General features: G+C 43.7%; 1 protein-coding gene across 6 annotated transcripts in view; it reads right to left on the minus strand.

The window, feature by feature from the left end:
- GALNT11 (polypeptide N-acetylgalactosaminyltransferase 11) overlaps nt 1-26,207 on the minus strand; it is a 104,398-nt gene that overhangs the window by 64,194 nt on the left and 13,997 nt on the right. For 5 of the 6 annotated variants that reach the window (XM_084618365.1, XM_084618364.1, XM_084618367.1 and 2 more), the window contains exons 2-4: nt 13,260-13,592; nt 9,617-9,740; nt 5,141-5,307 (exon numbers count right to left, since the gene is read on the minus strand). In XM_084618365.1, the coding sequence (XP_084474491.1) occupies nt 5,141-5,307; nt 9,617-9,740; nt 13,260-13,554 (586 nt within the window). In that variant the 5' untranslated portion in view covers nt 13,555-13,592. Of the gene's footprint in view, nt 1-5,140; nt 5,308-9,616; nt 9,741-13,259; nt 13,593-24,756; nt 24,779-26,207 lie in introns of those variants that run through there. The other variant, XM_084618366.1, reaches the window with a different exon arrangement.

The following is a 26,207-nucleotide window of genomic DNA, read 5'->3' on the forward strand; positions in this document are numbered from 1 at the left end:
ACGTGGGGTCCCCCTGAATAATAGTGGGGACAGTATCACTGTTTATGTCAATGTCATTTGGTGGGAACAGTTTCCCAGCCTATTCATGAATGTATACTCCCAAACGGTAAAAAAAACCCTGGCATCATGACTTTTCCTGTGAAGACCACACTGACATCCATAAATCTGCCTCTGTGGTCCACCAGTGGCTGCATAACAATGGAGTAGGAGCCTTTGCAATTTACGTACTCAGGTACTCCTTGAGGAGGGCAAATGAGCCCCATCAACGGCCTGGCGCAATTAGGAAACCCCATTCACTGAAAGCCACCAATTACCTCTGGAATAGCTTCAATGCCTACCTCCTCAGGGTAAACCACATACCTCGTTGCCTCAGAAGCCACAGCCCCCCACTCTACTCTCCACAACTTTCCAACCCCAACTAGCTGGCAACAGATCCTCCTCTTCCTCCTGCTGCTCCATCAGGAAATTCATCAGGTAGCTTTTGTGAAACAGAAAATACCATCGATATGTCCACCAGCGCCTCATGGATGCTCTGCCAGTTTCCTGACACTGGAGCAAACGTGCAAGCAAGAGAAGTTCATGAAAAGGCACCTCCTCCATGTTGTTGGCTCTTGTAGCTTGGAAAGCACAGACCAAAATGACGGGTTGGCAGGCTGTGTTGGAGGCTGTTCAAACTTCCTGCAACATGCAGGGCAGGCAGTAAAGTTTTTCCACAATGCACCATGGTCCTAGGGCTAGACTGGGGGTGAGGGGGTGCTAGGGACTCTGAGATATGGTTATTTTGACTGGAGTCTGTGCACTGTGGTGTGGTTGCCAGAGCCCCAGAGCTCTAGGGTAAGAAAACCCTTAAAATAGGGTTTAATTACAATGTAGATGCTCAAAGCCCAGGGTTCCCCCCTAACATGGGTCAGTGGACTCAAGTCCCACTAACCCTGAGCTTACATCGCCATGTAGACATACCCTTAGAGAGACATGGTGGGTGAGGTAATATCTTTTATTGGACCAACTTCTTTTGGCAAGAGAGACGAGCATACACAGAGCTCTCTCTCAGTCTGGAAAACATACTCATTGTCACAGCTAAATACAAGGTGGAACAGATTATTTAACGTAAGTAGTTAGCACATTTCAAAAGGATCATTCAAGATGAAGTGGCCAGTTAACAATTTTCCCATCATAGGGGAGCAATGAAGGCGGGGGGGGAGGGGGAGGCAGCTGAAAGGGAAGAGGAGCTGTTAGTGGGTTATAGATGGCTGTAATAAGCCATATACCCAGTATCTCTATTCAGTCCATGCTTTTTAGTGTCTAGCAACGTTATGAATTTAAGCTCCCAGACTCATCTTTCAAAGGTGTGCAGATTTCCTCCAAGAACGAGGACTGAGAGGTCACATATAGAGAGAATAATCACTTTGTGAAGTGTTCGTCTACAGGTGATTGGCTGTTTTTGTCTTATTTTCCTGTATGAGTTCATTCAAAAGCATAGTGATTGTGTGATTTCACCCACAGAGTTATTATTGGGGCATTTATTGCACTGGATGAGGTACACCACATTTGTCACAGATATGTGTACAACCTATGGATCTTGAAAGGTGTGCCGATTGTCATAGCTATGGAAATATGTCTACAGGTTTTGCATCTGTTGTTCTGGCAGAATTTGGTGCTGTTTTGAATTGGTGTCCCCCGGTCTGTGGGGAGCAAGCTCATCATTAGACACAAGGAGAGAGCTGGTGGCTTCTGGCAGTTAGAGGTTTAGGGTCACCCCAAGCATGGGGTTGCGTCCCTGACCATCTTGCCTAATAGATGGATGCAGGGGCATTGGAACAATTTTCATGGTGGGGGTGCTGAAAGTGGAAAGTACCTGCACCTCTAGTTCCAGCACCCCTGGATGTATGTGGAGGGCAAAACTGTACATTCACATGAAGAACTAGGCATTTCTTTATAAGGGAGATAGTGAAAAAACAAAAGGCATTCCAGCTATTATCTTTACATATTATGAGACTTCAGTAAAGTCTTGTGGATAGTGGATAGGGAGGAAAAGCTGAGGAATACTATGACATCATCCAAGACAGTGAATATATTGAAAGAGCAATATCTTTTGACTAAAGCCCTCTTAAAACTTCTAGGAGAGACACCTGCTGAGTAAATCAAAGGTCCCTATGCTGTCTGCCTCAAGGATGCTATCTGTCCCCGGTCTTAAATATGGTACAATGTGCTAAGGAAGGAGTAAGAGAGATGGTTTTGAAGGAAATCGTATAGAGAGTTAGGGATACTCAACATGCATCATCCCAATAATACTATATAAATGAGTGAGACAGGGCTGCACAAAAACAGAAGGACTTATGAACAGGAACAAAAACTATTGCCTAAACTATTCTTCATTTGATCTAGTATCCCAAGGCAGAGATAGCTATGAGGTTACAGGAAATGGAGAACTCACATGATGAAATTAAATTAGGAAAGGTTAAACATCAAAATTAACAGAGTGAGGACAAAGGCTTCATGTGAGGCTCTGGGGGCAGGGGAGAGTAGCAAAAAATGCTCCCACCTTTCCCAATCCCCAGAAGTCCTGGTCCTGCCAAGAAGAAAACAGAACAGCAAATCACTACCCCTACACTACATGGCTGAAGTGATTAGCGGAAGATTGTGTGTGCCCCCCTGGACAGTCTCTGAAAACAGTGGAATACAAAAGGTTAGGCCCCAGGGAACCCCTGGAAGGCTTTTTAAGGTAACTTCTGGAACAGAGGTTTAAGACTACCTTGGTGTCTCTTTCCCCACTAGAGAGGTTCTTTAGCCTTCTTGTAAGCAGGGCAGGCTGATTTTGTCTGTCACAGCACCCAAAAGCCACCTCTGCCCCTGAAGAAGAGCTTCTCCCCTCATTCAGGCAAGCAAGGGAGCTCTGGAAATCAACTCCAGCCACTATCGTGCTCTGCTGAGGTAGTTGAGGCTTCTCTTCGTGAGAAAGCAGAAAAGTGGCTTTAGGACAGTGTGGGACAGCTGCATGGCAAGAGGCCCAGCTGAGGAAGATACTTCCCCACTTCATTCTCATCTCTTTGGTCTCTTCTTCTCAAGGGAAGAATGGCACCAGCCAAAGTCATGGAGGTCACCTTCTTCTGTGCTGCATTTAGTAAGGTAGGGATTAAATCACAGAAGGAGGGAAGGTAGCCTAGAGAGAGGGGGAAAATCCTGGATGAAGATCAACAGATAGGATGATAGCCAGAGTGAGTGAAGAGGAGGAACCCAGCCCCTGAATGGTTTCCAGCAGAGACATAGAAAAGCTTCTTTAGTGTATAGGGCATTTTAAATTGTTCATGTGTGTAAGGAACTTATTGAGGGGAAACCCAAATTCAAAGACATGAGCTATACATGACAGAATATAAGGCTAAGCAGCAGACCATGTCAGGTACTCCAGGTCGGAGACTATCCTTGTCCTGAAGAGCTAAACAAACAAGACAAAAGGTAGGAGAAAGAAGGTACTATCATCTCCATTTTATACCAGTTAATGAAGGCACAGAGGAATTTGGTGATTTACCCAAGACCACACAAGAAATCTGTACAGAGCCAGGGACTGAAGTTCTGGTCCAGGGTCTTAATGAGAAAACCACCCCTGCTCTCTTTTATTTGTGAAATTTCTTCCATTAGAAGAAGGTATCAATGTCATCGTTAGTTTGTTACACTATCAATGAGAGAGTGCACCAATCCTTTTGTTTGAAGAAATCTCACCCCATTCTCCAGCCACTTGAGCCTGGTTTAAAATTAGAAATATTAGCATGACCACACCAAGGCTTTGAGACTAACTAGGCTTTCAAAATAACTACATACCAAAAGAGTAGCAGGGTCAGAGGGCTTGGTTAGCAAGGAAGGATGTTTATGTTTAGTCAGTGCCATATTTGAAGACTTAATTTTGAGGTAAGTTTACTGCTGAACTTAAAGGCTCTGAAACTTGAAAGCAGTAAGTTGTGCCAGAAACTCTGTGGTGTGGGATGCACATTCCTTCCAAATCTCAAGAGGACAACCTCGAAACAGGCATTTAAACATTAAGCATGCTTATTGGCAAAGGACAGAGTATTTAATCCTAGTTCTCTCTCCAACTTTAACATTTGCTCTGACCCAATAGAAACAAATTAGCTTTGTAACAAGAAGGGAATTCCATTCTAAACCATACAGATGTAATCAGCCTCACAAAGACAAGAGAGTTTAAAGCCTGAAATCAGATGGTGATAAACAGGAGGAGTTAATTATGTAGATTAAAAAAGGATCAGATGAAAGAGATACATAAGGCTGCAGATGTTTATACAGCAAGAAAATAGGAAGCACACACAATGCTGCTGTAATTGCTGTTTATACAGACATATTTCTCAGCTGCTGCTTAGCTTTTCAAATGCCAGAATGCTTCCAAGTTAGTGGCTTATTTTGATTTGCAGAGCGTGCTAAAGAAAAGGGCTGGCGCATGATCTTTAAACCACAGACAAATATTTGACAACTCATTCTGCCAGACCTACCCGCTTTAGGGGCCCCACCACTGCACTGACCCCTTTCCAGTTTCCTAGGGCCGGACAGCTGCTCCGTCAAAAGCTAGTGAAAACCACTCCCCGGGGCAACCTCAAGGTCGCCCAAGAGTAATGCACAGCATTCCCAGCCCAAAAGCTGGACTCTGCTCCCAAGTACACCACACCACCACTGAATTGATGAGCTGGCAGAAATCACATACTATATCTACAATGCTACAGCCACTTATATGGCCACACAAACAACTGCGAGGCACAGGACTGTGTATAAGCAACTCTTTTTCAGTAGTAAATATAGGCTTGTGGAGAGTTTGGGCCTGAAGAATATATTCTTAGAGCATCTGCATAAGCCATTCTAAACACCAGGCTGGCCCAGCAAACTTTCCTATATATTGTCATAGGTTATGCATAGCTCAGCTGATCCCAGCTGCTTAAATCTTCACTATTATTGACATTAACACATAACTAGTTGGCCCAAGTGAAGTTTAAAAACCTAACTATTTTGAATGGTCATGTCTACACGATACATGGTTTATTGATAAAAGCATAGGAAGAGACAGGAAAGCCGAACGTCTCCAGTAGGTGCAAGCATAGATGTGCAACGCCAGCACAAATGCATTACTGAGATTGTCACTCACCCAGTTCACTGTTGTCATCCACCAAGATAATTTCATGAAGGAGATATGCTGGAGTGCGATCCAGTACGCTATGTACTGTCCGAAGCAAAGCAGAAAATGCTTCGTTATAGAAACAGATAACTATGCTGGCAAACGGTAAATCAGAAGGGTAGGACTTTTCTCTGCACCTACAAACAAAAGACACACTTATGTTCAATGTACATCTGTACAGGACTGCGCCTCCTGACAAAGCTCCATAAACAGCAACACTAATACTGTATTAGAAATTGTTCTCTTACATTTCAGTGTTACGCTCAGGGCATGTCTACACTATAAACTTAAGCCAACCTAGGTTAGGTCAATTTACAGCCACCACGGTAATTACTGCAGTGGCTCGTGTCCACACTGCCCTCTTTCTGTCAGTGGTGCACATCCTCACCAGAAGCACTTCCACCAACTTAAGAGGGGCAGCGTGGGGGGCTGAAAGCCAGGGCTCTCAGCTCCATGTGCAGCTCCCCACCAGGAGCCCAGCTTCCCCTGCCCCCCCCCCGACATCTTGACTCTGCACCGGGCTCCAGGTGCAGAGCTCCCCACCAGACACAGCCATGCTCCCACTGTAGAGCAGGGAGCTGAGAGCCTGGGGGAGGGTAGCCAGGCTCCTGGCGGGGAGATCCGTGCCCGGAGTCTGGTTGGCTGCTGTGCTCCCAGTGGGGAGCCAAGAGCCTGGGCAGCAGCCCAGATCAGAGGGGCAGCAGCCCAGATCAGAGGGGCAGCAGCCCAGATCAGAGGGGCAGCAGCCAGGCTAGTAGCAGGGAGTCAGGAAGGCAGCAGGCTCCCTCTGGGGAGCTGGGAGCCTGGGCAGCAGCCTGAGCTGGAAGTCTGGGTGGCAGCCCTGCTTTAGAGCAGAGACAGGCTGGGGAGCTAGGAGCCAGCTTTCTTGTCAATTTCATGGCTCCACTGGAGCCATGAAATTGACAAGAATGACAGCCAATAGAGGTAAGTAACCTAGCATCTACACAGACATTGTGTCGCCCTAACTACATTGACATAAGCCCTGCGCCTCTCATGGATGATGTGGTTATGTCGTCAGTGCAGTAGGGTGCTTACATCAGCGGGAGCAAGGCTGTAGAGCGTACAGTTAGTGGATAACGTAAACTGCCTTACATCAACCTAACTCTGTAGTATAGACCAGGCCTAAGACATGTTCATTAACATAATACTTATGTTAGGGCTCAACAAAGTATAGAGTAGCCTCATACCTACAGTTCACACATACAATGCTAAGGGTCAGATTCCTAACACATAATAGTTACAGCAGGCACTGAAAATCTTGCAGCAAAAATATGAGGACTTTTATCTGCTTATTTCAAATTCTCTCCCTGATGTCTACAAATCTGATACGATACAAGGTAAATTGTCATTACTGGCATTTGAGAGGGGATCAAGTGGTAGCAAAAACCTCTGGACCTAAAATGCAACTCTGGTTGCGTCAAGAAGCCTGTTCACTTGAATTCAAGTGGATTCAGCTCTGGGAGGGATATGCGCTTTTGTGCAACAACTATGGCCCATTACATTTACACACAATTGAGCAACCACAACAAAAACAAAAGTTACACCATGATTTGGAGCGGGGAGGCACACTTGGGGCATTCGGATGGTTGCTTTACTCTAAGTGTAATAGAGTAGAGAAAATTTGTGCTTTTGAAGAGAAAGTCACTAGATAGACAGCACTATTTTCCTGACATCAAGAAATGACCCTATTTAAGACAGCTTTTCTCACCTTCCCAGCCTTTATCAGCATGCAGCAATGTGGCTTAGTATATAAAGACAGAGAACTCTGCCATTCTTAGGCTCCATCAAGCCTTCAAACACTCATTAACTTGAATGTTTAAACTTTAAGGGTCTGATTTTCAAGGTACTGAACACAACAATTTGAAACCCCTTCAGTGGGAGTTGGAGTGCTCGGTGTGTCTAAAAAAAGAAAAATCAAGCTACAAACGTTGTTCTAGAATACTTAGACTCATAAGGTCTATAATTAGGAACATGGAGGAGGCATGTAGGTCATCTAGCCCTGCCTGGAATCAGGAAGATTGCTCTCCTACAGTGTATTTCTGAAAGCTTTCTCCCTCTCAACCCCCCACCTATATTTCAGTTACTATTTGATACCTCTTGAATCTAATAAAATAGCTTTCTGTGAATCCTAGTGCTCATTAAGTTTGTATCAGTAAATTTACACCCAATTTAGGTTTTTAATTAAACACTTTTAAGTCCAATTAAAAACCTTAACATTGTACTGGTGCATGAGACACAAAATGTGAATTAAAAAAAAAAGTGAAATTAGCAGTCAGCCATTTACATTCACCACATTGCTTACCTTTTTGCTATTCACTCCAACAGAATAAATAGAAAAACATATATTAGATTTTAAAAATGAAAGCATTTTTAAAGAACCCAGTATGTAATTATAATACAGGTACAGAATTTTGGGGGTTTTCCCCATAATATCATTCCTTTAAAATTAACAGTTCAGAGTACACCTGCACAGAATATATGTATGCACTATACAAACTTCTCTATGCTCAATATATCTCTGTCCTCACTTGAAATATCCCCGATAGTCCATTAATGGAGATCTCTTGAGCGCACACTGATCACCACATAGAATCAATCTCACCTTTAGTTGGTTATTTGTCCATTACATAAAAAACAAACACAGAGAGGCTCTGCGTTATATCAATTAGGGATCATCAAACCCATTCTACTACCCCTAAGTGATCGGGCAACAAAATGGCAAATTAAATTTAATGTGGATAAATGTAAAGTAATGCACATTGGAAAAATAACCCCAACTATACATACAATATGATGGGGGCTAATTTAGCTACAACTAATCAGGAAAGAGATCTTGGAGTCATCGTGGATAGTTCTCTGAAGACGTCCACGCAGTGTGCAGCGGCAGTCAAAAAAGCAAACACGATGTTAGGAATCATTAAAAAAGGGATAGAGAATAAGACGGAGAATATCTTATTGCCCTTATATAAATCCATGGTACGCCAACATCTTGAATACTGTGTACAGATGTGGTCTCATCTCAAAAAAGATCAACTGGCATGGGGGCGGGGGAGTGGGAGGGAGGGAGCGAGAGCTCAGTGGTTTGAGCATTGGCCTGCTAAACCCAGGGTTGTGAGTTCAACCCTTGAGGGGGCCATTTAGGGATCTGGGGCAAAAACTGGGGATTGGTCCTGCTTTGAGCAGGGAGTTGGACTAGATGATCTCCTGAGGTCCCTTCCAACCCTGATATTCTAAGGGCAATTAAAATGATTAGGGGTTTGGAACAGGTCCCATGTGAGGAGAGATTAAAGAGACTAGGACTTTTCAGCTTGGAAAAGAGGAGACTAAGGGGGGATATGATAGAGGTATATAAAATCATGAGTGGTGTGGAGAAAGTGAATAAGGAAAAGTTATTTACTTGTTCCCATAATATAAGAACTAGGGGCCACCAAATGAAATTAATGGATAGCAAGTTTAAAACAAATAAAAGGAAGTTCTTCTTCACTCAGCGCACAGTCAACCTGTCACACTCCTTGCCTGAGGAGGTTGTGAAGACTAGGACTATAACAGGGTTTAAAAGAGAACTGGATAAATTCATGGAAGTTAAGTCCATTAATGGCTATTAGCCAGGATGGGTAAGAAATGGTGTCCCTAGCCTCCGTTTGTCAGAGGGTGGAGACAGATCGCAGGAGAGAGATCACTTGATCGTTACCTGTTGGGTTCACTCCCTCTGGGGCACCTGGCATTGGCCACTGTTGGCAGACAGGATACTGGGCGGGATGGACCTTTGGTCTGACCCAGTATGGACATTCTTATGTACCCTATATTTGAAGTTAGGTCTCTGGGATGACCACCGGATGGCTTCTCATATTTAAATTGAGCAGGATACTTTCTAATCAATCAGCTTCTCCATCTAACATCTGACTGAGAAAATAATTTCTACTTTAACCCTTTCAGCTGAGTGTCATTAGCTTGTAAAGATTCTACTGTATATGTATTTATTTGCAGACATATTGTATTTTAAAATCCAAATTCAAAGAGACTTGTGTGGTAGAGTAGGTAGATATATGGTTTGTGTAGGTGATCTTAAAATTACATACACGCACTGTCTTAACATAGCGTTAGTCTGACTTTCTCATGTGACCTGTTCAATAGAGATTTTTCAATTATGTACAATTATTATCCCATTTCCGTTTGCCTCTTGAGATCCAATTCTGAACAGTATTCAATAAAGCAAACCCTCCAAATTAAAAGAATAACCTCAAGCCATCTGGCTGCAAGTATTAAAGGACTGGAAATCTGCCTTCAGTGGTAACTGATATGTTGAAAGCAAAATGTAATAGATGTGTAACGGCCAAATGTTTAATTTCAGTCTCATTATTTAGTATACTGGACCCTTGAAAACTTAACATTATATTTATAGAGCAAATGGTATAAAGGACATACTTTGCATCCCTTGTATCTGGCACCTCTCTGTGGTATCCCAAACGGTTGCTGATAAGCATATTGAAGGCATGCTTCTGATAGCCCAAGTCTCTCACCTCCTGATCGTGTTCATTAAAAATCATGCCTATAATAGAAACATATCAAAATCAGTTCATTGGGTCAAAAATGTCCTCTGGCAGTGATCAAGTACTGAAATGGAGTGTTTAACTCATGCATAGTTTTCACAATCTGCCTTTACAAATCATATTTTAACCAGTTTTCAGAGCACCTTTCTGTATGAATACTTCAATTTCTACCCCAGTAATAGGTAGAGTCTATAAACAGCCATTATAGGTGTAATAAAAATAGACTGTATGTGAATGGAGCATAACATCCCCCGAAGAGTGATGGCCCCATTGTGCTTATTTCGTATTCCCCACACATTTCTTCCCCCTAAAAACCTCATTCTTAACCTCAGTATAAAACACAGCTGTTAACACCCAACCAATCAGCCAGATCTAGCCCACTTGATGAATAACCTGGTACCCATGGCAGATTAAGCTTCTTCAAAGTGTATGTTTCTATTTAAATACAGTAAGTTTCTAGCCCTTGTGGTGGTAGAAAATCCAACCAAGCATGGCCCTAGTGCAGTGCAGTTTCATGAGACTCCAGAGAGAGAAAAACAATAGCTATCAAAAAAGCCTGATCTACCATCATTCATCTCACCTGAGATGTTGAAACTCAAGCCTCAGAACAACAACTTCAGTAGCAAATAGCAACAGAGTTGACTACTTCTTCGCTGATTATTTTAGCGGAAACATCAATTCTCACCAAGTGCAGTGGGAAGGTAGAGGCAGCCATCCAGTTTCGAAAAGCATGCTAGTGTAAGCAGCAAAATCCTGCAATGTCATTCTTTCTGTCCCTGACTCTGTGCCTGGAGCCAAAAACAATTTAAACTCTACTGTTCTAGGGTCCCAAAGTCACTGGGTTCTGTTGTACTCATTGAGATATCTCACTCAACCCTTGGTACAAGCCCTGAAGTACTGGAACAAATGGCTTCATTTATTTTTTCCCCCTTATTCAACATGTCAAGGGTCTGACGAACCAATAAGCAAGGAAATCCCAAATTCATCTTCTGCAATACACCCAACAGATTACTTTGCTTTGGAGAGCTATGCAAAATCCAGGTGACCTAGGGCAATGACAGCCTCAGCATGTCCATGGAGGTGGTATGATCAGAAATAAAAGGGGCAAAATAGAAGGAGAAATGCAAGCTGTGGAAATGTTTTTGGAACGGGAAAGACAACAAGATCTCCCTATTTCCCTTCATAGCACAGATGTAACATGACTGACTGTGACATGGTAATGGGATTTACACCAAGGGACATGTAACAGTGATTCTCCCGAGGGCGCATACCTGGCCCTCCCTCTAAAAAGCAATGCACCAATGTGACTGCCATGCATGTTGTCTGCACTGGGGTTTTTAGCCTCAAGAGCAGCAATACCAATGTAGCAGCAGTGGCTCACACCCCTATGGTAGAGGTTTGAAACCATGGGAAGCTACATCAGTGGAAGCCACAGTTTACACCAACGCAATCTGTCTCCATGGGGTTTGCACTGACTGGGTTTTATCCATCAGGTTAACTGCAATGTGACAAGCCATTAGTCACAGAGGTTAGAAATGTGACTATTAATAGGTATTACTTTCCCTTCCTTGTTCAGCAGTAGCCACAAAAGCAGTGGCACAAACCCTTCCTTGGAGTTACACATCTGACCTTAGCAATGATTTTGTCTGTCCAGAGCAGTGGTGGGCAACCTGCGGCCTGTCGGCCACACGCAGCCTGTCAGCGTAATCCGCTGGTGGGCTGGGAGACAGTTTGTTTACATTGACCATCTGCAGGCATAGCTGCCCGCAGCTTCCCAACTCTGGTCCAGAGGCTCTAAGCTCAATCATACTTGCATCCTCTGGATTACAGCAAGCACTACTGCCATTGAGTCTGCTCAGCTGATCCGCTTTAAGGACCCCATGCTTGAAAACTTCATGCCAAATTGCACTGTTTTTTGTTCTACAGACTGCCCTCACACAAGTGTCTACACTTTTCTTTTCCCCTCTCTAAACACAGTCAAACTCGTAAATATTATTTAAGGTGGATTGGAAGAGCTGCATGCAGGCTAACTAAGTGCGTGCGAAGTGCCTGACAAATTCCAGTCCAAACAACAGCTCTAAGCCCTTGGAAAATGAGGTTTGCAATGGAAACATCAACAAACCCTTTACTATAGCAGTGTTATGTGTGTTTCATACATTTATAAGAAAAAAATATAGATTACCCTACCAGATGACATTTTGTTCTCAGCTATAATATGCCAAACTGTTTTTTTAACTTTACAGCCTAGCATATTTATCACTTCTCCAGACTGGACAGACAGGAAACCCTTCCTTATAACACTAGGTCTAATTCTAACAGAGGCCCAGCTGTCTCCCAAATTTTCATATAGGACTTGTCCTGCAATAGAACACATCTGGCTTTCACCCGTCCAGCTAGTCTTTGGGTTTCAAGATCAAAGAGATTTTCTGTTGCAACTCTCCAGTTCATTTCCTGGCAAGCAGTGAATACTTGGAAAGAGATGGTCACCTCTGGACTATGCAGCAATTAGCAGCTGTTGGTAACACAGCAAACTGATAAGAATTTGCGTGCCCTGTGGCATCACAAGTTGGCAGTTAAATTTTGGAAGGTGTTTCACCTTCTATCGATCACATAAGCCTCTGAGCAAGTCTACGCTTACATTTTGGTAAGCTTTTTTTTAAGCTCCATAAAACTCTCCGATAGCTGACGCCATACTGACATTTTACTGAAGAAGAGTGTAGGGAGTTTTAGCCAGCACTGCCAGTATTAAATTCAGGGCTAGATAAAATACATTCTGTATTATACTTCCAACGGAAATAGCTAAGACACCAATAGAGTGACTTGCACTACCTTCTTCCAGTTCAATGGCCAGTTTTCAGTTCAAAATGCCACACTCTTCTAAGCAGTGCAAATGAAGTCAACAGACCTATTTGCCTGAATAAAGCAAGCAAAATTTGACCCTGTCAAATGAATAAACCCATCATCTTAACTTTTTCCAGTCTAGTTTGTAGATCATTTTATACTTCTATGATACATGGATAGCAACCATAGGCCTCATACTATCACCATGCAAACTACTTTTTAAATCTTTTATACTGAAAAAAATGAATTGAGTTTCTCTGCAGCCTCTAAAATTTCACACATATTTTAGTCCAATCCCTCTCAAAGTAAATCATTAACATGACATGCACAAATGCTACCAGTGGCAAGGTGGTATATCAAAGTCTGTACCCTGGATGTTAAAGTTCAGAAGTTCTGTTGTAGCATTTTATGTAGTAAAGTTGAAAATATTTTAGAATAAAGGCTAGACTGCAACATTTTGGATTAAAAAAATACATACTGTAAAAGAATAAACTTTAAGTCTACTTTGAAACCAAGAGAAACACCAGGATCAACATTTTAATAAATAAATATTCTGAGTATAAAAATTTTCCTTGGACACATTTAAAGTCTTATGATCTCACTTCTACTGATTTAACTAAGATGTGTTTATGTGTGCGTGTATGTCATTGATAATGAAGATGACCAAGCCCACTTACCCATTTCAGGGGAGAGCTCCATGTCTCCCTTCCCTGGGTCCTGTGCATGATTTCCAAATGGATTCCCTATACTGCTGTCTTTCCGTTGTGGTTTAGGTACGCGAACTTGACCCCGAGTGAAACGGGGATAGAATTTTTTAGGAAGTGGCTTTTGAGGTTCCAGCCCCTTGACGGGCACATTCTTGAAAGATTGGGTCTCTTCGCTGAAGTTGAAATAAACAAACAGCAGAAGTGTCCAAGTCACAGATGTGAAAAGGCACCCATAGCAGAAATAGCGAAGCGTGACACTTCCCATTGTAGACCTAGCATTGTTGATGGCCCATTCTCAATTCCCTGAAAGAGAATCAAACACACACAGAATTGAGGCCTCCATCTGTTAAGACTCTTCTGCAGACTTGTACATGAGTAACTAAATTCTAACTGCCAATTTTTCATAAATGCTATTTTAAACCTATGCTCTATATTTTAATTTTATGTTTAAGCATTATATCTTTCTCCCCTCCAACCCACATATCAAAATACTTAGGGCCCCAGACTGCTTAGTACTGTATATCTTCAGACACCAGGCTAAAGACCCAGATAGTACTGGGTGAAATATTAACAGCATGTTCTTTCAAGTTGTGGGACAGTTTACTGGTGTCCACAATACAGCAGTCACAAAGTGTTTGTATTAATCTTATTACTTATAACAACACATAATATTCTGTTTTCCAAAGAGACAGGAAAGGGAGACATGTAGGCTAGGGAAAGGATAAAAAAAGAGAAAAAACATACATGAAAACTCAAGCAAAGAGGGAGGTGACAGTTCTAGAGGGGATGGGGGAGTAACTTTTAAGGAAGGATCTCAGAAACGCCTCCAAGATCCACGCATCAAACTCACTCCTCCTCTGTGGAAGGGAAGGGAGTTAAAAGGCACCTCGCTGAGACCGCCTTCCCATTTGCGAGAATCCCAAAAGACACTCTGCAATGTCAGGATCTGTGCAGGAGGCAAGAAAGGAGAGGGCCAGCTAGAGGCTGGGAATTGACCTATGTTATGTGGGGCAGTGGAGGGAGACGTTCACCGTACCCTAGCTGGCCCTGAGTAGTTTACCAGGGAAAGGTAAAAGGCTGGGCTCTATTACCTTCTCTGCAGAGCCCTCTCTGTGACAGGATGCCCCCAGGTCTCCAGAAGAGTCCCTAGCAGTGAGACTAGATTGGCATTGGCCTTCTGCAGACCCTTGAATATCCTTCCAGGTTTTGGGATGGATTCCCCAGTCCAGTCCACATCAGGTAAAAAGCTCCACAATGGAACTGGAAGGGAGCAGAGCAGCCCAGAGTTTTATTCTAATCAATCACCCACAAATGTGATTTCCCGGAGACGTATCGACAACTGTTATCAAAACTGAACACCACAGCACTGAGAATGGTGGAGGGAACTGAAATAGACGGTACTGGTGACTGCGTTTTATTTACAGTTGACATGAGAATTAGTTAAACTCAAAAAGTGTATCCTGTCAAAATTAGGGTCCAAGAAATCACATAATACCCAAAATGGAAAACTGGCCCTGAGAAATTTATTGATTAGGTGTTTCTGGCAGCTATCAGGTAGATTTACTGGTTTGTGTTGAGGGATGGGAGGAGAAAGGTAATTAAGGACTCCTTCTAACGTAGAGTTAACCAGAAAAATCTGGAATGGTCTTTCAGAGTTAAACTTGATCTAAACCAATAAACCAAGATACCCAATTCTTTCTACAGCTATAAATGTAGATATCATCCACTTGTTTTTTTGGGTGGGGCTACAGGTGAGGTTGGGGTTGGGTCTATTTTCAAGTGTCCATGGGTTTTAAAGAAGTAAGATTTGTCAAAGGATCAGAAATCACCAAAAAAACCTCTTCAGCTGAATCTGGCAAAGAACAAATCAGAATAAGAGATAGCATCTACAACCTCTTCCAAACGCTTTATGAATACTGATTATCCCTTACAACATCTCTGTGAGGTAGATAGAAATTATTCCCTTGTTACAAATGGAAAACTAATAGAGATTAAGCCTATGGTCATGCTCCCACTGAAGTTTATAGCAAAAATCCCACTGCCTTCAAAAGTGTAATATTGGGCCCCAAGTGACTTGGCTAACACCACAAAGCATCACAGTTAATCAAACTCAGGAGTTCCTCAGGTCAGACCATGCCACTCCTTCATTTGTTAAAATTCTTCGAACAAAAAATATTTGCCTGTTATTCTTACTAGGTGAAATTCATCCCTGTGCGAATGAAGCACTATGAAGCACTTAAGCCCAATGACTTAAGTGGGATTTAAATGGAGCCTAAGTCTTGTGCTGGCCCTCTGCACACAGGTGTAATGCACACATTGTCAATCAGCAAAAAGAAAAGGAGTACTTGTGGCACCTTAGAGACTAACAAATTTATTAGAGCATACGCTTTCGTGAGCTACAGCTCACTTCATCAGATGCATACAGTGGAAAATACAGTGGGGAAATTTTATATACACAGAGAACATGAAACAATGGCGTTACCGTACACACTGTAACGAGAGTGATCACGTAAGGTGAGCTATTACCAGCAGGAAAGGAAAAAAAAAAAACACCACCTTTCATAGAATCATAGAATATTAGGGTTGGAAGGGACCTCAGGAGGTCATCTAGTCCAAACCCCTGCTCAAGGCAGGACCAATCCCCAACTAAATCATCCCAGCCAGGGCTCTGTCAAGCCTGACCTTAAAAACTTCTAAGGAAGGAGATTCTACCACATCCCTAGGTAATGCATTCCAGTGTTTCACCACCCTCCTAGTGAAAAAGTTTTTCCTAATATCCAACCTAGACCTCCCCCACTGCAACTTGAGACCATTACTCCTTGTCCTGTCCTCTTCTACCACTGAGAATAGTCTAGAACCATCCTCTTTGGAACCACCTCTCAGGTAGTTGAAAGCAGCTATCAAATCCCCCCTCATTCTTCTCTTCTGCAGACTAAACAATCCCAGTTCCCTCAGCCTCTCCTCATAAGTCATGTGTTCCAGTCCCCTAATCATTTTTGTTGCCCTTCGCTGGACTCTCTCCAATTTATCCACATCCTTTGTAGTGATAATCAAGGTGGGCCATTTGCAGCAGTTGACAATTGTCAATAAGGAACCTTCTCCAATGCTCTAAAAAGGAATGCTGCTGCTGAGCTGTTCCTTTAGAGTCATGAAAGTAGCCAGACACTAAACAAAAGTTTGGGATTTCTGAATCATTTCTTCACCCATTCTAGCTGGCTTAGTACTTTAACTACACCATGGCTTCAAAGCATCTGCCTCAAATCTCCCACTCCCTGTGCTAATGAAGGTCAAGGATGTTCCCAAGGTGAATCTAAACTCAGAGAAGCATGGGAGGTTGCCAAGGAGCAAAAAGATTAGATGAACAGCTACAGCCTCTCACGACAACAGTATTTCTTGCTGACTGATCTGTAGACTGTTCAAGCTCATCTGCACTACAGGAAGATCTGTGCACTAGCCAGTTTTTCTGCATGTGGGCAGTGGAATGAGGTCTGTTTTAAGACTTTATCTAGCCTAAAAAACTGCTCTCTAGCAAACATTAGAGCTGTTTCCTCACTGGCAACAAAAAGGCACCATCCTAACACAGCCCCACCACACGCACACAAAACACTGGCTGATCTAGTTCTTCTTTGCAGCACAGATATGCCCTTTCTGACCATTGCAGAGAAGACCAGTAATCACTCTGTTCTAACAGAGAATGAGCATTTTATTTCACTGACATCTAAAAGGAATCAGGGCTTCAATTAGGAGGGAAGGAAATAAGTTATTGCCACAGTGAAGAGAACCTCATGGCCCCCCAGCAGGAAAGCATTTGTCCAGAGGCTAGCATGGTGAGAGAAAGCAGACCTGCCAGGTACTATATCACATGAATACAAATTTAATATGCAACATTCCACCTGTTCCTTGTTGAGATGTAGTTGTCCCTCTCCCCCTCAATCCCACTGGTTTATGCCATGTTGTACACGACATATGAAGTATGAAATATAACATTTAAAACAAATCATGGATTCACTAAGATCCAGAAGAGCAGATCCTTTCAATAACTTGCTATTTAACCAAAACATTCAGTGACATCTTGGCAGAAAGTGTAGAAGGACTATTTATTTTCCTTAAGTTCCCATTTCTGTGGCAATATTTTGTTTGGGATTTGGGGAGGGGGTTACCCTGTCTTTACAAACAACACACAACTATAAAAGCTCATCAGGCCTATTAATGAATCTTAATTGCAAGCAGAGCATCTTGAGCTGGAACACTCAGACCTTGTCTATACTTGGGATTTCAACCAACCAGTCAGCCAGCCACTGGGATACCTGCACCTGTGCAAATAAAACAAACAGCTATAAAAGCTACAGTGCAGCTTACCTGGGTTTCAAGCAAGAGAAGGCTACTCAGGTGCACACTACCAGAGAGAAGTGAGGTCTGTGACTGAAAGGAGGCACTAGGTTGGGACTCCTGGCCAAAACCTGTCCCTCTCAATTTCCTCTTCTCCCCCTGCATCCTCTTTAATTGTAGTCTGTGATGGAGTGTATACTGAGAGCTTCATTAACCCACTGATTGTACCTGGAGGGTGGACCATTCCTAATTAAAGATGAAACTCAGCTGGGATGGAACTGGATGATGCCATAAAGGCAGGAAGCCTGAAGCAGAAGATGGTTACAAGAAGAGAAAGAAGAACTTTATAACTGCTCTCTTAACAGAGAAACAGGAAGGAGCAGGAGTGGACACACAGAGGGTTGTGATGGAACTGGCCAGAGCTGGGATACCTTGCTGGGCAGATGGCTTGTACGGGGCCCTGAGGTAAAGGGGAAGAACCAGCTCACCCAGGGAAAGGCTGAACACAGAGTAGGAAAGCGTTCCTGGAGTAGCAGGGTAGGAGCTGCAGGCAGAAGGACCCAAGGAGTAGAACAGTGGAACGAGTCTGCTTGTAAGAGCCCTGACAGAGGCTTGCAGTGGATTAGGAACACAGCCAAGGGCAGGAACCAGACCTCCAGGGAGAAGCCTTGGGAGGCATTGCTCACTACAAGAGCCCAGAAAGAAGCTAAGGAGAAGGCCTGACAAAAAGAGTAATGACAGGAAGAAGTCCAGGGAGGCAGCAGCAGCAAGAAGTCTAATGGAGCACACCTTGCCTGTTCATTACAGGACTGGAATCCAGAGAGGAAGGAGGGTCTGGGTTCCCCTACCAGCCATTAGAAAAAGTGGTATGAAAACCTCTCTGATGTAAGTTGATATGGATTTTTGAAAGGCTTTAGGCAGAGAGAGTAAGGACCATGGGGCCCAGAGTGAGGGGCCAAAAACTGATGACAGATTGTTGGACTTCTTTCGGAGAAACAAAGTCCAAGACATGAGGAGTGGAAATATAGCATGACCTGATTAGAGATGCAAGAAGAGGCAGACCAGCACAGAACCAGAGTAATTAACCACTGGAACATTTTACCAAGGGTCATAGTTAAGGTTACGTTTTAGTCACGGGTATTTTTAATAAAAGTCATGGACAGGTCATGGGCCATAAACAAAAATTCACGGGCCCGTGACCTGCCCATGACTTTTACTAAAAATACCTACCATGACTAAAACTTGGGCGGGAGTGCTCTGGGGGGGTGGTCCGGGGGCACTGCAAGTGCTGGAGGGAGGGGCCAGCCTGCAGCACGGGACCCCCCCACTTGTGATGAGGGGCCATGCCACAGGCCCCCCACCGGTGCTGGGGGAGAGGGAGGAGGGGCCGTGCTGCGGTGGTGCTGGGGGGGGGGGTCCTGGGCTGCAGCGCAGAACCCCTGCTGGTGCTGGGGGAGAGGGGGTCAGGACCTCCACTGGTGCTGGGAGGTTGGCAGGGCTCCCTACCCAACTCTGCATCCCTGCAGCTCCTAGGCAGGGGCCAGAGCAGGGCCTGAGCCCCCTCCTACACACCCAGACTGCTACTGCTGGCCACTGCAAATTCATGGAGGTCAGGAAAAGTCACGGAATCCACAACTTCTGTGACAGACTCGCAGCCTTAGTCATAGTGGATTCTCCATCACTGAAAATTTTTAAATCAAAATAAAAAACTGCTCTAAAAATTTGGGGGAGTTCAATGGCCTGTGTCATAAATGAGGTCAAACTACATGATCACAATGGTCCCTTCTGGCCTTGGAGTCTATGAACTGTCAACAGACCACACTAGTGAAAAAAGAGCTGCTACACCACACCCCACCACAAGGAAGCAAATGCTATACCTAAGGCCAGCCACAAGGGGGTGTCCCAGCAGGGAGTCAACTCTTCTGTACGGTCCCAGTCCCAGCTCATAACAGGAACATGGCATGAAATCTAGAAGCAGCTTTGGCCGGACAATGAGGCCAGCAGGGAAGTGAGAGAGGCAGGGAGCTGAGGAGACTCACCTGGAAAGTCTCTCACCTTAGAATTTTCAACTCCCCTCCAAGACCCAAGAACACTAAAAGATCAACCACCAAGACAACATATTAAGGAGTTGGCAGATACCTTCCTCCAAGTCCTAGCTCTCCAGATGCCAGCACAGAAAGAATCCTGCTTTGCCCCACCTTTCTCTCTCTCACACACACACACACACCCAAGTGCAACCACATCAAACCATACACAGGGGTATTCCAGTGGCTCCTCATTCATTTCAGGCTCCAGTTCAAAGTTCTTTTTTAAAATCCTCCATGGGTTTGTTTCAGTTGATTTCATAGACCTGGGGGCGGGAGGGCAATGCACAGCTTATGCCTGACGTCATTTGGCCCACAGTCTTTATCTACTCCACTCCCTGCTCATCTAGCATAGCACGGGCTTCTTCCCTCTCTATGCACAATATAGTTACTTTCTGCAGGAGCTTTTCCCTTCCATCTCTCTTCACTTCTCTAGGTCTGACACGTTACAGCGTTAGGGTGGAAATTGATTTTAAGAGTTCACTGATCAGATTGATGGATACATCCCTTCAGCTGTGTGTGTATGGAATGTAATACATGCAATGTCACTCCTTTGTGGTGCATGACATCTTAGCTGTCCAAGGAAATACCCCTCCTCATCCAGCTGACCTCCCCAAACAGGATTCTGAAGCTCAGGCATTACGTTGTTCTGAGCCAACAAGCTGCTTGTGAGTCCAGAAGACGTAAAGAAGGATTTGTCTCTCAGATTACTTACTGTTCCTGCCCCAAGGCATTACCAGCCTTGTCAGCATACAGGACAGGCTGCATTGAGAACGTGGCTGTTGAACATTTAAGGTCAGTGCAGGACACTGGTAAACAAGTGATAGTAAAATTCCAGATCACAAAATTTAACACAACTTGAGCAGTTAATGGCCCAGAAGTTTAGATAGCTAGATATTAATGCTAGCACAGCTAGTACGCTCACATAGTTAAAGCCTAACCACTTAATGTAAAGAAGCACAAGGCCATTAACTAGGCAATACATTTAATTGACACTATGTTCTCACTACACAGCTTTTAGTAACATGGCTGTCTTGTTACAGCCATGCCGCTAAAAGTCACACAGTGTAGCCGCTGTTTGTCGGTTCTCCTGCTGACAAAAAACTTCGACCCGCAACGAGTGGTGTTTGCGTTGTCGGCAGGAGAGCGCTCCTGCCAACAACGCACTGTTCACACTGGCACTTATCATGGCAAAACTTGTCTTTCGGGGGGGAAAGAGGAGGAGACAGGGTGGAGACAGGGTAACGCCGCTGAAAGACAAAAGTTTTGTCGTTCAAGTGCCAGTGTAGACACAACCTTAGTGAGGAGAACCAGGGATCATCTATGCCAGTGCTTCTCAAGCTATCTGATATGGGGGGACCGGCAATTTTTTTTTTCCAGTGTGCGCGCAGACCGGCAGCCGATGGCTCGCAGACCAGCACCAGTCCACGGACCACCACTTTGAGTAGCACTGATCTATGCTACAAATATAAACAATGAGGCAGAACCCAACTGCCCCCACGTTGGCCAGTATGAAGACATGATTCAAGCATAGTTCTATTTCCTCAGTGGTTCAGGAGCCAAATGAGCGATCAACATTACCCAAATGGGCCACACTGGTGTGAATTCATTGTTTCATTTACTATAGTACCATTCATATTTAAACAGTATGACAAGGGAATATTTAGTTTTTATATATGTATATTATTCTCATAGCAAATAAGTTAATAACTTAATACAAGTTGATACTTAATTGGTTAATAACATAGTAAAAGCATCCTGATTGGTTAATAATTAAATCAAAGAGCCACAGGAAACACATTAAAGAGCCACTTGCAGCTCATAAGCCGCAGTCTGAGTATCACTGGTGTAAACAGTATCTTAACCAAGTGCAAGTTCAGAGATGCAGTAAAGATGCCATCTGGAATACATAAATCCATGCTTGAAACATGTCAGGGAAAACTGTTCCATAATAAGGTGCCCTAAGGGTTGTACCAGTATAGCATAGCCTGAGCATGATGCTGCCGTAATATTTTTCCCTATCATTACTAAAGGATATAGGTGCCAACACATGAATGCTCAAAAGAACCTTAAATACTCAATTAACCCTATTTTCTTCCAGAAGATGTATATACTGGAAGAACAATCAGAATGAACACAAGACAAAAAAAACCCTAGCATTTTTTCCTCATATACAACATAAAATTCAGAATAAATATTAATTTGTACCTATAACACCTTTCAGTCAAGAATCTCAAAAGACTTTTAAAATATTAATTAAGCCTCAACATCCTGTGCAGAAGGCAAGCCGTATTATTTATCATTTGCACTGCTGTAGTGTCTATGCAGTGTTTTCTCAAATGCGGCCACCACGGCCTTTTCTTCCGGCCACAGCCATCTGGGCTTTGGGGGCGGGAGGGTGTCACGGGACACAAAGCAGTGGCCCCTCTCGCAGGGCTGCCAGCAGCAGTTGGGCCCTACCCCCTCTCCGAGACACAAATGCTGGAGGTGCAGGCAACTGGTGAATTCCCCACTTTCCGGGGGGGGTAGGGGAGACAGGCTTTGGCCACAGGGCTTTGGGCTCCGTCCACACAGTGGCAGGCTCTGGTTCCAGGCTCCAGCCCCAGGCTCACCACCCCTGCCATCAGCACTGAGCCCCGCTGCCTCCCTGCCCACCTCCCCATCCAGGGCTTAATCTGTCCCAGGGCTTGCTGGGGCTGAATAGGTCTGCTGTGAAAAGTGATATTAGCAAACATACAAATATCACTTTTCACAGCAGAAGACTTACCAGATAGCAAGTCTTAGGAGAAATAAAAAAAGTACAACCAAAAAAGCAAAAGAAAAAACAACAAAAGACAAGAACATGCAAAATGCCTTATTTGTGTTTCTATTCTGTTTAGGTCCAGTAAAGAATAGAGACAACTGTAAATTATTTTTACTACCGAGTCTGAAAAAACCCTACATAAATACATTACAATGATTTGGATATGTATGTGTGCATATTTATTTGTTTTTTCTAAAGTTAATTAAGTATTTTAGGAAAAATTGTCAGTGCGGCCACCAGTAAGAGTTAAAAAAGAAAAGGAGGACTTGTGGCACCTTAGAGACTTACAAATTTATATGGGCATAAGCTTTCGTGGGCTAAAACCCACTTCATCAGATGCATGCAGTGGAAAATACAGTAGGAAGATATGGTGGCCATACTCTGAGGCCACCAAAAAGTTTGTTGTGAAAATCCCTGGTCTAGGGACCACAGTCACAGACCAGGACCCCACTTTGCTAAGCACTGTACAAACGCATAAGAAAAGGCTGTCTCTGTGACAAGCTTACTATCAATTTTGCAAATAGGGAAACCACACCACAGATTTAAGATTGACTAGCTCCTTGAAATCTAGCCACTGGGGGGAGGGGGGCAGGTAAAAGTAGTTTAGAGCACTATTTTGAGCATTTAAAATCAAATATTGTTTTTAAAAAAATTTCCCCCCTCTCACTGCTGTGTACAGAGACCCCACTAACTGCCCACTACTTGACATGAGATCTGAATCAATCGTCAAAACATTACTCAGACAATGATAATTCACATGTAACCAAACAGCTTAGCATTGGCCATTCCCCACAGCAAGTAACTGATACAGCTTAAAGGTTAAATGCTGAATTGACGCATTAGCCTTTAATCTTTTTAGTAAAACACTATAAATAAAGAGACTGCATTTCACAATACTGTATTTTGGCTTACAGTAAGGGATGGTTAGCTGATCTTTAACTAGTCACTGCTTAAATGCCAACATGCATTTATTTGGATTAGCCTCAAACATTTAGTAAACATTCTTCATCACTTAATGTTTAATCACTGTGCCCTGAGGTTCTGTCAGAGGTCAGCTTGACCTCACATTGTTGAAATACAAGTCAGAATTATTTGAGAAAAATCTTAACACAGCTTTCAAGTTCTCCAAGTAGAGCTTTCCTTAGAAAACCACCATCGCCACCAATTCTCCTGTAAAGTTGCCTTTGTACTGTATCTGTTTTAAGTGAAGAAACAAGACAGATCTTTAAAAAGAAAAGGAGTACTTGTGGCAGCTTAGAGACTAACAAATTTATTTGATCATAAGCCGTAGCTCACAAAAATAAATAAATTTGTTAGTCTCTAAGGTGCCACAAGTACTCCTTTTCTTTTTGCGGATACAGACTAACACGGCTGCTACTCTGAAGACAGATCTTTGTGTATCCTTAGTGCTTAATCAGTAAATTACTAAAAAGTTGCCAAGACAGTATTACTGTAGTTTTCTGTGGGAGGAATGTGATATCTCTGCAAGTTCTTATATAGCAAGGGATTCTCAAACTGGGGATCGGGACGCCTCAGTGGGTCGCAAGGTTATTACATGGGGGGGGTCGCAAGCTGTCAGCCTCCACCCCAAACCCCCCTTTGCATCCAGTATTTATAATGGAGTTAAATATATTTTTAGAAGTGTTTTTAATTCATAAGGGTGGTCGCACCCAGAGGCTTGCTACGTGAAAGGGGTCACCAGTACAAAAGTTTGAGAACTACTGTTCTATAGGGTCCTGGCTAAAACTTTTAAGACATGTCACTTTATCTTCTTGGATTTTTATATTCTAAATTTGTTAGTAATTTCCTAGCTTCTAATGTTTGTGCTTAGGTGGTAGCAAATACGTTCAAAAAAAGTAGTTTTTCCCCTATTTCCAACCTCCCCAATTTTATCATCTCCATGAATTTTTCAACCAAACAGTGCTAACAGCATATTGAACAGGAGTCATATAGCGGGGGGGCCAGAGGGGGTAGAGAAATATTGCTACTCCCCCAATCCACTCATGACACCAAAATGAAGATAAAAAGGAGTGCTTATGGTACCTTAGAGACTAACAAATTTATCAGAGCATAAGCTTTCATGAGCTACAGCTCACTTCATCAGATGTCACTCACAGCAAATTGTTGTATTTTATGATGAGGGCTCTCTTCTCCACGCTTTAATAGGATGTTGTGTTAGCAGTGTTGACAATATAAATTAGCTTCATTAGGCTTCACACTTAATACAGTAAGATGAAAAAATCGTTCATACCTCTGAGACCTATTGGTTCAGGTTGCCTGCAGACTCCAGTAGGCTCCAGTTTATATTGAATTCACATTGTGAAGGTTTTCTTTGCAGCACAAAGGCTAGACACACATTTTTAAATGAAAGCTTAAGATTCTAGAGCACAAGAAACTGGTAATCAAGAACCAACCCAATCTGACTCCTTAATAATCAATTTCCACTGGCTCATTTACAGTACAAAATGACATCCGCTCATCAGTATGACTTACTGAGGAGGCTTTTCTTACATTTGTCAAATGTGGGGTCTACTGCAGTTTAATTACTGCCATTATAGAAGAGAAGGCAGACTACTGTACATTGTGAATTAGATGGCTATTTTGTGACATGCAGTAGGTATGCAGTAACAACTCTTACATAGTGCTTTTCATCAGGGCGTTTCGAAGTTCTTAACACAGCAAGTATCATTGTCCCCAATTTACAGCTAGGGGAACTGAGCTGGAAATCATTCAATGTTCAACACGTGCAGGAGCTAATAATCAGCTGTGAATAGTTTAGAAGAGGGCTCTCAAATAACTCTAAAGGATAAAGACACCCACTTCCACACAACAAGAGTGCCCCAAAGCCTGCCATTCAGTATGTGAACACAACTCTTCTTCACTTAGATCGGGGTGGGCAAACTACGGCCCGGAGCCGCAACCGGCCCTTCAAATGTTTTAATCTGGCCCTCAAGCTCCTGCCAGGGAGCAGGGTCGAAGGCCTGATCCGCATGACTCCTGGAAGCAGCAGCATGTTCCCTCTCTGGCTCCTACGTGTAGGGGCAGCCAGGGGGCTCTACACACTGTCCCCGCCCCAAGCACTGCCCCTGCAGCTCCCACTGGCCAGCAAACCAGGCCAATGGGAACTGAGAGGGCCACAGCTGCAGACGGGGCAGTGCACAGAATCGCCTGACCATACTTCCGCATAGGAGCCAGAGGGGGGACATGCCGCTACTTCCAGGAGCTGCTTGAGGTAAGCGCCACCCGGAGCCTGCACCCCAACCCCTTGTCCCAGCCCTGATCCCACTCCCACCCTCCGAACCCCTCGGTCTCGCCCTCCTACACCCTATAGCCCTCACCCCCCCATCTGCACCTCAATCCCCTGCCCCAGCCCAGTGCCCCCTCCCACATCCTGAACTCCTCATTTCTGGCCCCACCCCAGAACTCGCACCCCCAGCCGGAGCCCTCACCCCCTCCCACACCTCAACCCCCAGTTTTGTGAGCATTCATGGCCGACCATAACATTTCCATAGCCGAATATGGCCCTCAGACCAAAAAGTTTGCCCACCCCTAATTTAGATGATGTATATCTAGAAAAAGCAGATTTGAAAGGCCTGGAAAATAACGTATGACCTTATTTGCAGAGATGCTGAGCACCTGGAGCTCCCACTGTAGCCAATGACAGCTGCTGATACCCATCTTCCAACACCTGAAGTAGATTAT

The sequence above is a fragment of the Lepidochelys olivacea genome (genome assembly GCF_965140295.1).
Source record: "Lepidochelys olivacea isolate rLepOli2 genome assembly, chromosome: 2".
In the NCBI taxonomy this organism is placed as follows: domain Eukaryota; kingdom Metazoa; phylum Chordata; order Testudines; family Cheloniidae; genus Lepidochelys; species Lepidochelys olivacea.